Raw genomic sequence first — 13,467 nt, 5'->3', positions numbered from 1 at the left:
CCACGCCCACAACCCCAATCACAGCCCCGCAACCGCCTCCTCCACCACCGCCCCCAACATACCAAACCGATAAAACCGTGCCACATTCCCCAGCACCTCCAACCGATCCACGACCTCCTCCCTCTTCTTCGTAGGCACCCACTCGCCCGCACAAGCACAATGTTCCATGAACTCGTTTGCGCGCAAGCGGGCGCACTTCGCGCACTTGACGTCCTGCGAGCACCACGCCAGCGCCAGCTGCTGCACGCCAGCGAGCAAGCGCTCCTCGATTCTTAGGAGGTCATACGCGGCGTTGCAATTCGTGCAGCGCCACTTGACAGGCTGCTGCTCACTCCCGTTCCCACCACCAGGCCCCAGCAGCAGCTCCGCGTCCCGGCACAGGTCGACGTCGCGCATGGCCGTGCAGTCGTCGCACACGAGGCCGCGCACCCAGAGACTCGCGCTGGGGTTGACAAACGCGGCCGCGGCGCTGAATTCGCGCACGTCGAACAGCTTGAGCAGCTCCTTGCGCAGTAGCCGCACCTCGAGATTGATGCTCTTGTCTAGACTTAGCACCTGCATGATGGACTTGACGAGCTGCAGCGCCGGGTTCTCCAGCTTCAGGTGCGAGCCCGGCAGCACGGGGAAGAGGTGGTCGGCTGCGAGCTCTGGGTGTAGCAGTTCCTGGTGCTGCCGGCGCAGAAGCGTCGCCATTTGCTTGGTTAGTGGCTTCGTGAAGGTCTTGGGCAGTGCTTGCGTCGGCACGCCGTCTGTGGCGTCCACGGTCATGGGCTTGAAGGGCAGCTGCGTCAGTCGCGGCGTCGACTCCGTACCGTCTTCGTTGAGCGTGGGCTGAGGCCGCTTCCGCGCGTGCATCAGGTCGATGAACTCGACGATCCAGTCGTTGAATACGGGCTGGAGGTTGGCGGGCAGGAACGTTGCAAACTGCCAGCACATGATCGTGTCTAGCGTCTGATTCTCCGCCTCCACGACCTCACGACAGCCCTTGCCACCGTAGTTGAACTCGTCGTACCAGGCGAGATAGTCCCAGTACTCCTTGATTTGAATGTCCAGAGACTGGAAGAGCGGCTTTGCGTGCACGGTCTTCAAGATATATTGGCTGTAGGCGTAGGCATTGCCAACTTCGGCCTTGGTCGTCTGGAGCAACAAACGGTTGGCGCTGGCAAACACCACGTGTGATCCCACCCGACGAAAGTCTGTCATCAGCTGCTGGAGAGCCTTGCGTGACATCATTTGCACGTAGTAGTGCAGTGCTCGGTCATAAAGGAACGAGCCCGGACACTCGACCCAGCGGACGAGATGCTGAACCATGACATCTGCCATGTAACCTCCCTTCTCAGCCTCAGCCCACCAGGCCTTGACCATTTCCCGGAGGACCAGAATACCTGCAGAGGCAAAGGCGTTCTCTGCGTATATGACGTTGGATCCATCGCTTGGCCCATTATCCGTGGGCGCTGCGGGATTGAACGACACGGAATCTGAACCCTCAGCTTCGTTGATGATTGAAGAAGAGAGAACAGTGCTGATGGCAAGGTTCTTGATCTCCAAGTCGATACAAACGGATGAGTAAGTTCCTGGGTTGTTGATTGAGGGCATCTCAACAGTCTCCAGCGCGCCCATGACATCGTCCTTTTCATAGCCAGCGTGATCTGGCTTCGGACCGTCTGACCACCAGAGCACAACCTTCTCCTTTTGCAATCGTCGGGCATACGCGATGTCGATGAGGAAACGCGGGTCGTCGCGCTCCAGATTGCAGAGCGGGAGGTCACCGTAGCGAGCAAGTCCGACAAGATGTGCGATCCACGTGCCGAGGTCGAGATAGTGGTCAACGAGCCGTCTGGCGACAAATGACTGCCAGCCTAGAGGTGGCAGATGCTTGTCTGCTTCATCGGCTTGCAATGGTAGAACTGGAAGATCCTTAAGCGCCGGGATGTCGTGCGCCAGCATCCTCTGGTTTTCCGCCCGAACCACAGCAATGAGGGGCCTGTTCTCGTCTTGTCGCATCTTCTTGATCGCATCTGCCACTTCAAGGTGCGCTTTCCTTTTCGTGGTGACCTGAACAGTCTTGAAGTGAATGTTGCTCTGGTACTCGAACGTCTCTTGCCACTGCTCGCCACCGCTCTCTTCCATGCGTACAGCGAAGTGCTCCTTGTAGATCTTGTCCAGGTTTGGCAAACCCTGTATGTCTCTCGACTTGTTCAGAACGACGATATGGGCTTGGTCCTTGCTGCTAGAAAAGATGGCGAAGATTTGGCGGTCGCCGGCAATGACGTGGTGCAGATACAGATAGCCCAGCGGGTTCGAAGAAAGATAGGGTTGCTTGGTTGGCACACGGCAGAGGGCGGACAAGTCGAAGCCTTGCTCGAGACCCTTGCCTAGAACACCGCGCTGGCTTTCGTCAAAGGTACAGATGCTGCCCAGCTCCAGCACAGCGCGAATGTTGAGGGGCACCCGAGTCTCGTACACGCCTTCAACACTTGGGTGGTTGAACAAAATTGTTAGCTTCTTCGCTTCGTTGACGTATGTCTGCTCGGGCATAGTGAGCTTGAAGAGATGCACCGAAGGATGTCCGTTCGGCAAGGTATGATTGACGACCTTTTCCACACTGCAGCCTGGAATTTCCACGTCCGGTAGATCGTTGCTCCGCAGGTTGAGGTAGACTTGCCGGGGAACGATGATCTTCAAGGTGTGAATCTTCTTGTCAATTAGGACGAAGGCCCTGACTTCTCCGGGCAGTTCACCCTCACGCAGCTGCAAGAGCTGCCACGTGCTGATGTAAAGCAGTTCTGCCTGATTTCTGAAGAAGCTTCCGAGTCCGTCTGCAGCATCAGTACGCTTCTCTCCGAAAAGTTGGCGTCTTCTGATCCTTTGTTGCTTTTGAATCTTCCACTTTTGCTTCTGGTACTGAAGCCATGCCGGGTAGTCCTCAGTGATGGAAGGCATCTTTGGAGGTAAAGCTGCGTATGGATCCGTCTGCGCCGGCGTTGTCGGTTCAGTGGCTTTCCGCTTTTGGACCATCTTAGTGACCATGCCCTTCTTAGGCTTGTCGACTTGGGTAGACCCGTAATCTTCCAAGTCTACGACCTTTTTCGTGACGATGTTGGCATCGATGTCGCCGAGAGCCTTCTTGTCGAACATGTCCGTCATTTTCTTCTGCTTGAAGACATCGTCCTTTATCCGGATTCTCCTTTCCAACCAGTCGGGGTGAGGCACTCTGGGTACCGGGTTCCTGATCTTTTGAAGAGCTGCCGGAATGGTAATGAGCTTCTGAATGACAGAGCCCAATCGCTCCAGGTAGTAATTCCAGTCAAGAAGGGTCCTCGGGTCCATATCACCAGGATCTCCCTTGAGCCATCTCCGCAAGAAGTACTTCTTTACGGGCTCTTCTGCCGAGAAAATGGCCACAGGAATAGCGCGTTCTGTGACCGGAGCATTCCTTGGTAGCGAAGATATAATGTACTTGCAGTTCAATCCCTTGTCTTTGATCATCTGCTCACCCAAGAACTCTGCGAGACGCTTGGCGGTGGTGATGGCGGTAGATTTCTGTGCACCATACTCTTCAAGTGTCTTGGTCATGCTCTTGTTCTCGCAAATGAGTTCAATCAGCTCTTCGTCTGCCAGAGTGGTACCATGCGAGTGCAGGACATCTAGCCACTGGTTAGCAACCTTGGCGACAGCCGCATAGGTCTCCGCCAGAGTGGTTCCCTCGAGGAAGAACTTGAAGATTTGCGTCTGGAAGATTTTGATAAGCTTGAGCTCACCCCTCCTCTTGACTTCGAAACCCTTCAACTCAGCAAGACTGCCGTCATGGTTAAAGACAGCATAACGCTTCTTCAAATTCTTGTCTTCTTCCTTAGAAGTAGGCAGAATCATGGCCTTGTACGGGCCGTCAACCTCGAAGAAGATGGTATTGTCGCTATGAGTCTCATAGCGCAGCGTCTGCGTATCAACCAAAGTCTGGTACTGATGGTTAGTGAACCCATCATGAACCAGGTGGTTCAACATGACGCAAGGGTACGAAATTGTGAGCTTCTTCCCATTCTTCAGCTTGAAAGCGAAGTTTTCGGGGAAGGTCGATGGGAGAATACACCAAATACCATCGGTATCGAGTTCCAGGGGTCGGCCTATCCGTTCAACCAGCTGACGCGCCATCTGGATGATTCTCGCACCCGTTAAGCAAGTAACACCGGCCATTTCCAAAGAATACCAACGAGAGCCTTTTCGCATGACGTAGCCGTAGAAACTGTTCAAAATGACTTTGTGGGCCAGCTGCAGCGAGTCGAAAAGAATAATCATCTTCTTGGCTTCATCTACCTCCGAGGCGCTGGCGCCGGACGCCTTCAACGCGTCGGTCTTGCCCTTCCAAACCTTCTGTTTGCCTTTGAAATCGTAACGGCGGTCACGGAAATCCTTGACAGTGTCCACGTAGAAAGGGTTCTCGCGCTGACAGATGATGGCCTCTCGTTCTATCGTTCGAGCGTCGTGGATTTTGTGGTAGATCTTTTTACTATAGTCTTGCAGACGTTTCTTGACAAGAGTTGCTTGTTCGTCGGCGGGGAGCTCGTGGAAAGTTCTACTCGCTCCATTAGGGTTGCGATCAGGGAATCTTTCATTCTCGAGGGCATTGCGAATCATGTTGTATTCGTCCCGTTTCGCTGGCAAGAATTCTCCTCTCCATGCCCAAGGCATACGTCGGTCGCAGGTCTTGCCCGGTCGGTTGAAGTCGCAAGCTGCACAGTCAGCCTCACTGATCATGGAATCCGGCTGAAGACGGTTGGTTGTCATGATGTTTGGATACATGGACGCAACATCCAAGTGGTAAATGAATGGCCTTTCGCTTCTGTTGGGTGTGTCTCTCAGTTGGAGTAGCTTTTCGGTGATTTGTGCCTTGACTTCGTCGTAGTTGAGGACATCATCCATAGACTTCTTTTCTTCGACTGTTATGCTGAATGTCAAGGCCGCGTCCAGGTCTCTGATCAGTTCATCAAAGGCCGCTGAGTCAAGCGCAAAGTTACAGGGGATATCGCTTCGGAAAACACCTGCTTCAATACTCTCGACGTGACCACCGACGTACGTTTCGGACTCCAAAAGGTGTCCGTCCCAAAAAGCTTCCTTAGGCGCCACGTGCTTGTTCGGCAGGACGATACCTTTTTGGTAGGCCTGGACCATCAGCAACATCTCGCAGAGAGTACCCGTGCCTTTGCGGAGAGTATCATCGGGGCCGAGTGGAATGATGGTACATAGGGAGAAAATGAAGGGATGCACGTATTTCATGTACAGATAGTACGTTGCAACCGCATCAGATACTGAGTATTCTGCAAGAATCTGTGGCCTCTCTGCTGCGTATGGTGTCATGAGTTCAGGATCCAGTTCATCGGGGTCGTATCCAAGCTTAGCAACAGTGACGGCTTTCAGGCCTCGACTTCCTTGAGGCAGGTAGGAATCACGGTTGACCCATGCGAAAGCATCGATATGACAACAGTGATCTGACTGGTAGATGTCTTCGCTGTTTTTCCGGAAACCAATTTCTTGGTACATATCGATGCCCAAGACACTTGCTCTGGCTTCAACGAAAGGCCAATCGAAAAAGTCACCGTTGTAAGTGACCATGACGGTTGGTCTGGCTTCTTTAATGTGTTCGAAAAAACGTTCTATGCAGGCCTTTTCGTCTGGCTCGTTGAAGATCATGAAGGGTCCATCGTATTCCGGCCTTGGAGTGTATTCGAAATCAGAAATATCTTCCGATACTATTTCTCTGTTGGTGATCAGAAACCCTTGGCCATCGATCATGTATGAAATCATCATGATTTGGTCAATTGATGCGTCGGGGAACTTTAGCGGGAGCTTCGTCGTCTCAATATCGTAAGCCATGACAACGGGATCGGCACGAGTAAGGCGCTCTTCGATGCACGTCAAGGTTGTCGTGCCGTGCTTTGCTTCCACCGTGTACCACTTTCCAATGCGAATGTCTAGGAGCATGTCAATGACATCTGAAGGCCAACGCGGCAATTTATGTATACTCACCTTTGTCAATCGCAACTCGGACATGGTATGGTACGTCGTACTCTCGAATATCAACAATAAAATCACTCGCGTCAATGAATCCATTAGGTCGTGTCTCGTAATCTTCGTCGTCAAAAATGTCAAAGCCAGCATTGGCGCTGTCAGTGTCAGCGCAAACCACGAACTCAATAACTCCTAGGGCAGGCGTACCTCGCAACCTCCGCATATGTGTCCATTGCATTCATCTTTTTCTTGTTCTTCTCCGCGATTGGTAGAAGCGTTTTCCGTACGCTCAAAAGGTCGGAAACGTTGAAGAAAGAGAGCTTGAGGAAGGTCCGCCGGTAGCCTAGGAGGTGATTGGGCATTTGAAGGTCTTCCTTTTCCACCTTGCTGACGCCCTTGACCAAGCCTTCGAATGCTCTTTTACACCACTCCTCTACGTCCGCTTCCTTCCCTCGCTTGGCGGCCACCAGAAAATATGGATCATAGCCCACGGTGGCTTTGAAGTAGTTGTCGTCGTCTCCAATGAAGTAAAAGTCGACTCCAGCGCGCCCGCCCGGTATGTTTTCGTCTTCAATTGTGGTGCTGTGCATGTTTATAAGCCAGCCGATTTTCTTCTTGCCGGATTCGTAGCGCGAAAAGCCCATGGACTCGTCGATGCTGTGGGCCAGCCGGGTGGCTTCGAGTTTCTCATTTTGCGACGTCACTTCGCTGCTGCGGAGCGCAGATGCGTCTATGGTCTTGGGGCCTTTGCGGGGGGCGTAGGAAGTCGAGCCGCTCTTGCCCATGCGGCGGTAGGGCTGTCCTGCTCGGCGCGGAGGCATGGCGAAGGATCGGAAAAGCCGCGGTGGGCTCAGAAGGAATTAGGTCGTTGAATGGCTACACGGGTATCATCTGAAAGCGGGAGTGGGCCAGTGGAACGAAGGAGGGTATGGGCCGCCGGGCAGTGTTTGTGTTGCTAGGTGCGGGCTGAAGCACGCTCCCCCGATTAAAGTGCGACGCGAGAAGGCGAGTCGCGAAGACGCGTTCGCGTCCGCCAATCGTTGCCAAGCAGACGCTAATCATCGGAGACCAAACGCCGACGCCCTCGAGCTTCTTCCATGTCATCATCGAAAATCGCTCCCGTCCAATTCTCCAGCGACCGCAGCAATGGCAGACGACACACGGCAAGGCCAGGCTCCCGCGCCTGATGTGACTCAGTCTGGCGACCCCAATGTACGCCCATACCAAGGCAAAGTCTACGAAGCTGTCGCTGCGCCGCAGCAACGTCAAAATCCGAACATCATGCCCGGCGGTACTCAGCATACCGCTGGAGGAGAGAAAGTCGAAGAGCTTGCGCTGTCCAAAGCAGTCGGCATGATCCAACCGCATGAATTCTTCGAGATACACAAGTATCCTTGTGTCAGAGAGGCACTGTTGACCGGTATCGGGACCGGCTTTGGCATTGGCGGTATCATGGGCATCTGGGGGAGTCAGTACTCCCTTTGCAGCTCCTGATGAGCGGGAAGATTCAGCGCTAACACTGGTCGATCAGAACCCCTCATGAAGTCTTGCAATTGGGCAATGGGCGCCTTCTGCATCATGTCGATAGGCGGGTACGAGTTTTGCAAGCGGAAAATACAGCTGGAGAAGGAGGGCCTGACCAGAGCTGTGGAGGTCATGGAGCGGAAGAAAGATGAGAAGAAGATTAGGAGGGAGCAGGCGATTGCAGCGCGCAGAAAAGCAAAGGAAGAGCAGGACAGGTTGGACGAGCTGCGCATGAAGGAGGAAGCGAAAAGGAGCAAGTCGTGGTGGAAGGTTTGGTGAGAGTGAGGCAATCTTGATGCTCCGTATTTTTATAAATATGAACATCTATTCTGTGTGCTGGGAGGTAGGTACAGTACCTTTGGCCGCAGCTGTACGCATTAGGTAGTACGGATACAATGGCCTGAATTCCACAAGTTTTGGGCACGCGACCATGTCTCAAGGGCGAACCTCGACCTCTGACCTCACCTCGTCGTTGGAAAAAGAAAAGAGAGGAAAGGCCATCCCAGCGACAATCATTCACGGTCGCGCAGCATCCATCTGCCGGCCTGTCAGCCTCACAGCTCGCTACCAGCCCCCCGGAGCCAATGAATTGCGTCACACAGGGTCCAGTCCAAGGCTAGAAGTAGATCCGCAAGTCCGCAAGTCAGCACCAGCAGCAGACAGCAGAGCGAACAGCACTCAACACCACCCAATATCCCCGATCAAGCATGCAAATACCCTCCCTGCAGCCCACCGTCCGCCCCCACGCCTCCAGCTCGCAGATGACCATCTCGCCCAAACGAAAGCGCGGCCCCTCTGACCCCACTATTGTCCAGCCCTTTGCGCCCCGCATCAACCTCTCCGCCCTCTCGGCCATCAACACCTCCGACAACACCAACCCTCAAGATCTGAGCCCCCAAGCCCCGGACAGCCCACGCAGCCGCATCGCCACCCAGTTCGAAAGCCTCCGATTGCGCAGTGGCGATGGCGCCGGCTCCGCTCTGCCGGTCATGATGGATTTTAGCGGCGGCAACGGCAGCAGCGCCACGGCGTCGGCCAGCAAAAAGGTGTGCCGCTCGCAAGCCGCAGACGAGAGTCTTGACAACGGCATATTTGCCGAGAACTGGAACCATGCTGCTGCTGCCGCGGCGGCAGCAGCGACGGCAACTCGTACACCCTGGCGAAACACCCCGCCGGACTTTGAGATCCCCGAGACGCCGCAGAGCTCCTTCGGAAGCAGCACCACCGCCTCGCTACCCGCACACGCGTCATCGTCGTTCTTGTCCACCGCCAACACCACCACGCAGTCTGCAACCACTGCCTCGCCTCTGACCCGCTTCACACCGCCGCCGCCATCGTCCTCTCCCTCCGTAAAGCTCCTCCTATCCGCACGGCGTCACTCCACCCCCACGACGCCCAGCGGCACATCGACCACCACCACCACCACGACGGCCAACACCATTAACACCACTCCCACAACCTCGACACCCAACTCTCACCCATACCACCGTCCTCACAACCACAACCACCGACGCGCACACTCACCCCCACCCCCGCGCCCCGCTTCTCCCTCCTCCCCCGACCCCACAAGCCTAACCTGGCACGACCACGAAATCACCGGACACCTGATAGACCCGCGCACGGATCCGGACGACGACGGCACGGGCATCAACGGCATCGGCTTCCGGCCCAGCCACGCGGTCGCGCAGGCGCGCGCGCACAAACGGCGGCAGCAGCTATTGGAATGGCGGGCGCGAGAGGCAAGAGAGGCACGAGCGCGGCGGAGGGAGAGACGGGGCGCTGGTGTCACGGCTGCGGTGGCGAGGGCGGGGAGGGTGGGACGGGGCGCCGCGGCTGTTGCTGCTAGTGCTGCTGCTGCTGGAGGTGCGGGCGGAGAGGGCGAGGGAGCTAGGGAGGGCAAGAGGGTCGTCAGGTTTGCATAGAGGGCTCCCTCTCTTGTGTGGATGGGTTTGGGTAGCCGGGAAGGCGTATCGGGCGGGCTGGGTGGATAAGGGCTGCTAGGCTTTCTTTGGCGTTGCGGAAGTTGCTTTTCTTTCCTCATTTCCCCGTTCCCTTTCCACCTCCTTCCTCTCTTTCACTTCCTCTTCCACTTCAAATCTGTCGTTTTTAATACACATGCACGTATACACGCATGGATTGTTGCTTTGGATACCAGCTACGGAGTAGGCCTACTTGCTTGATTGTTCGTGATAGCGGTAGTGGATATGAATTGGTTTCTCCTCTCGGGTCATGCTTTGAGAATTGCGTAGTTGTGGTAAGTAGGTTAATGGCGTCTGGGCTATGGCTCGTCGTGGCAAGGCTCAAATAGTGGACTGTCTCACGATGCCAGACTAGCCGCCGCGGCAGACATCCGTCGTTGGTTGAAGGTACTGACATCAAAGCTGTCGCATATGGGGGCTTTGCATATACAATCTGTCAGCGCAGACAGGAAAGTTCGGGGCGCGCGCCCGCGTTCTTTGCGTGTGGAGGGACGTGGTGGTGTGGTGATGGTGGACAACTGTGTGCGCCGACGGTGGTGACAAGCAGCACACACCACCGCTGGCAATCACCAATAAAGACCGGAGTAGAGTCAATGTCAATGTCCTCGTCTTGAGCCCTTGCTATTTCGCCTCAACACGCCAGCGGTAGTCCGTCTCCCGTCTTTGAAAATCTTGTAAGGGTTTGTGGAATCAGGATAGGGAACGGATTGCTGCCTGAGCGCTTACACTCAGTGGGCTGGGCGGCTTCATTTTGCTCCTTCGTGGGTACGTCTACTGTATATACGGTTTGCTTAGGGCGTACAGATCGTTTGAGGAAAGCCTGCGTGGAGCGGGCTACAATATTGGAAAGTATCCGCAGCTCTATGAATGATGTCACCACAACTGAAGCTCTAGCAGTTACACGACGACAAGAACAGCAATACGACCTTCACATCGAGAAGACAACTGCAAAAGAAACAAAACGAGATACCAGCGAACAAAACAAAGAGCAAAAACCTCGACTCTAGAGGATTTACAGCGTTGCCGCCGACATAGATGAGAAAATCCTACGGAGGAATAGGGTTTTATTTAAATAATTAGGTGCAAGTCGTAGCTTATAACGTTACGTTAAATAGAACTAGGGCGCTAGCCACCACCCTTATAATTTTAGTTGGCGGTTTATATTAGTAACACGAGTTAGAAGCGTCGCGTGGTTTAGTGGCCACCATAAAGGTACCTTAACACTTCAAGGTGTAGCACCTGGAGTTCGAGTGTTCGAACCACAGCGTTGTCACGACGCGCTGGGGAAACCGCCCTTGCACAACTGGTGGTTTATAGGGCTTTCGGGCCCGACTTTTTGCTTCCTTGTCGTTTATTTTTATTATTTTTTCCTTCCTATTTTATCTTTTGCTGACCTAGACCGAAAAGCATGAGTCGGCCCCAGGCTTCTATTTGTTTGCCTGGTCCATCTTCGCAGCTTTTCTCCTCTGCCATCTCTGTTTTGACTCCTGCTCCTGTTCCCGCTTCAATGACGTCTGTTCTCTCGTCATTCCTTACCGCTCAACTTGCTCCACTTGCGTGATATCCAAGTCGTATCCAACCGCACCACTTCACTGGGTGTTCCGCTGACAAACATTTTGCTGTTAGCATGCCACTCGCAGCGTCCGTGCACTGACTGTTGCACTGAAAGCGGTAACTAGCCACAGCCGAGACCAGTGAGGGATAGGTTCGGCGGCGGTGGCGGCGGTGCTGGCGTTTACGTATCTTCTTGCAATACTTCTCACAACCAGCTCATATATGCTAAGTTCGGAACTGCCGTCTTACGAATGGTAAGCTGATCATGACATACATGTTGCTTAAAGGCTTGAAGTTCTAAAAGATTTGTTCTTTGTTTCCTTCGCGTTATTAGCTTCCCGACAGCGCTAATAGCTAGTCAGCCCAACTGCCTATGTCTTCGCAGTTTAGAGCTTTCTCTCTCTCTCTTTCGAGCAACCATCATTCGGCCCGGTCCCTACCATTTTGACACACTGAAGCCGAAAACCAAGATTTTCGAGACCCAGCATGATCTGGCTCGCGCGAGAGCAGATCGATCCCCAAGAAAGCGAGTAGGATATACGCGAGCTTGAGCTTGCTATCGCTAGAAAACACACGAGGTCGACAAGTGGGTCAGTGAAGTGAAAGGATGCGATGCTATAGTGGAGGGCATTAGGCCTTACTGTACTGGCTGAAATAGGTGTGTTGCCGATGCTGTAAATTATTGGATCAATGTGAGAATGAAAGAAGAGAATGTCTGGCATGCCTTTAGCTGTGTGGGTGCAGCATCATCTGCTCCGGCCGCGTTCGTGCGTTCACTTCACTTCACTTCACTTCACTTCACTTCGTCTTCCGCGACGCAAGAGATGTCCGACATCAACGATGAAATCAACCAGAATCCATTCCTACTCTCTCACGAGAAGCAGGTCCTAGGAGTAAGGCATGCAAGCCCACCGCCCAATCTTCCAAGCAGTTCATTCATTTAGTCATCCCCAGCCCAGATCCGCCAAACCACCACATCGTCATGGCAGAGCCAATCCGCCAGAGAAGACCCAACCAAGCCAGCCAGCACTACTTTCCGCCCTTGCCCTGAGTCTGACCCTGGCCACCAGCATTCGCGTTGTGCGCACCAGCGGACTGGGCGCGCGCCGCAAAGCCGCTGGACGTCATGTCGCCGTCGCCGCGAGCCTGTGGGGGGTAATGCTTGTCAGTGATACATAGCCTCAAGACAAAGAGAGACAAGTGGGCGAGAGAGATGCGGCTTACCTGAGAAGACTGGATGCGCGACGCGTCGGAGGACGTCATCTGCTTGCCACCGCCACCGCCGCCGGCGTTGTTGCCGCTGGGGTTGGAAGTGGAGTTGCCGGGCATTTTGAGCGTGTGGGTGATGTGGAGTGGGAGTTTGGGTTTGGTTTGAGTGTTGTGTGCTTTGTGTGCGCTTCAGGTGGGTTGTCTTGAGTTTCGACCGAAGCTTGTGGATTCGTGTTTGGAAGATGGAAGTGGAGAGTGTACGGGGATGGGGTTTTTATAGCTGCGTGCTGGGGGCGAGGGGGTTGGCGAGGAGTCATGGGGTGGCTGTGACGGGCCGCGTGTTGGGGTGGTGTGTGCTATTGTGGTGACTGTGACGGGAGGATGGGAACATTCGGTTGGGTCACGCGTTGTTCTGGAAGGGTTTCTGGTCTGTGAAGGATTGGAGATGTAAACGGATTGGCTGGTGGACAAGTACGTGCGTGCTCGGGCGTTTGCTTTGGCAAACAAAGTGTTGGATTTGCGTCTTTACGGCTCGTGACGTACTCAGTTGACTGCTTTGCTTTGCAGCTTCTTGAAGAGCGTGCTTCAATTTAATTAGATGGATGTAAGATGACGAGAAACCAGGGCAAGACCATTATGCTACTAGCGAGAGGGTACGTCTTAAGCTTTTATTTAGGATGGCAAGAAGTACCTACTGCGTTGACAGTGTCAAAAAGCGGAAGTGTAACAAACAACACTTGTACAGCGAAGTGGGCCACCGGTCCCAAGCACCAACTGCAGTGGCAAGGATGGCAACGTTGCCAGGGTCATTGGCAAGAATGGTGGAACTGGGATAGGGCTGTGCACTTGTTTTCTCTATCGTCGTTTAATGTAGTTTTCTCGTAGTGGCAATCAATGACCTTACAAGTAGTTGACTATTATCATTAGTGAATCAATGTGCATCTTGTACGATGATGTCGCGATTCTGGCCGTGTGAGTCCCCTCTACTCTACTACTTTCTGCTCGAAGTGTTCAGGGAGTCTGGTCCACGTCCAGATAGTAGTTTCTGGGTCACAATGATTGTAAAGGTGTGGAAAGACTTGCTGGAGTGAAAGGTAAAGATACTAGGTGAAAATTGCAAGGGCATTTATAGGCTAGTCATATGAAGGAGTCCTGGGCAGCTTACCCTTCATGACATGCTTCTACGATTCTATTC

General features: G+C 53.9%; 4 protein-coding genes across 4 annotated transcripts; 2 read left to right on the top strand and 2 right to left on the bottom strand.

Moving 5' to 3' along the window:
* Positions 1-18: 18 nt before the first annotated feature.
* Positions 19-6,941, bottom strand: K452DRAFT_316394 (uncharacterized protein; the record flags this gene model as incomplete). The annotated part of the gene is made up of 3 exons (XM_033543961.1): positions 6,214-6,941; positions 6,025-6,161; positions 19-5,969 (listed from the first exon to the last, which is right to left on the bottom strand). The coding sequence occupies exons 1-3, from the start codon at positions 6,825-6,827 to the stop codon at positions 19-21; spliced, it is 6,702 nt and encodes a 2,233-aa protein (XP_033400101.1). The 5' UTR covers positions 6,828-6,941.
* Positions 6,942-7,107: 166 nt separating this feature from the next.
* On the top strand, positions 7,108-7,956 carry K452DRAFT_266155 (uncharacterized protein). The gene is made up of 2 exons (XM_033538784.1): positions 7,108-7,474; positions 7,538-7,956. Exons 1-2 carry the CDS (start codon positions 7,153-7,155, stop codon positions 7,807-7,809), a joined length of 594 nt encoding a protein of 197 aa, XP_033400100.1. The 5' UTR covers positions 7,108-7,152; the 3' UTR covers positions 7,810-7,956.
* A 281-nt stretch (positions 7,957-8,237) lies between these two features.
* On the top strand, positions 8,238-9,452 carry K452DRAFT_306235 (uncharacterized protein; the record flags this gene model as incomplete). The annotated part of the gene is made up of 1 exon (XM_033542971.1): positions 8,238-9,452. One exon carries the CDS (start codon positions 8,238-8,240, stop codon positions 9,450-9,452), a length of 1,215 nt encoding a protein of 404 aa, XP_033400099.1.
* Positions 9,453-11,950: 2,498 nt separating this feature from the next.
* Positions 11,951-12,450, bottom strand: K452DRAFT_284701 (uncharacterized protein). Its single transcript, XM_033539991.1, has 2 exons — positions 12,288-12,450; positions 11,951-12,209 (listed from the first exon to the last, which is right to left on the bottom strand). Exons 1-2 carry the CDS (start codon positions 12,390-12,392, stop codon positions 12,093-12,095), a joined length of 222 nt encoding a protein of 73 aa, XP_033400098.1. The 5' UTR covers positions 12,393-12,450; the 3' UTR covers positions 11,951-12,092.
* Positions 12,451-13,467: the final 1,017 nt, after the last annotated feature.

This window comes from Aplosporella prunicola, assembly GCF_010093885.1.
Source record: "Aplosporella prunicola CBS 121167 unplaced genomic scaffold K452scaffold_6, whole genome shotgun sequence".
Classification (NCBI taxonomy): Eukaryota; Fungi; Ascomycota; class Dothideomycetes; order Botryosphaeriales; family Aplosporellaceae; genus Aplosporella; species Aplosporella prunicola.
This window is presented reverse-complemented; position numbering and strand designations above follow the sequence as displayed.

Excerpts from the sequence above, each read along its gene's own strand:
- K452DRAFT_266155 (XM_033538784.1), top strand. The coding sequence starts at position 7,153 with ATGGCAGACGACACACGGCAAGGCCAGGCTCCCGCGCCTGATGTGACT. Across the intron at positions 7,475-7,537 it reads TATCATGGGCATCTGGGGGA|AACCCCTCATGAAGTCTTGC; the intron begins GTCAGTACTCCC and ends CTGGTCGATCAG.
- K452DRAFT_284701 (XM_033539991.1), bottom strand. The coding sequence starts at position 12,392 with ATGCCCGGCAACTCCACTTCCAACCCCAGCGGCAACAACGCCGGCGGC. Across the intron at positions 12,210-12,287 it reads CGCGCATCCAGTCTTCTCAG|GCTCGCGGCGACGGCGACAT; the intron begins GTAAGCCGCATC and ends TACCCCCCACAG.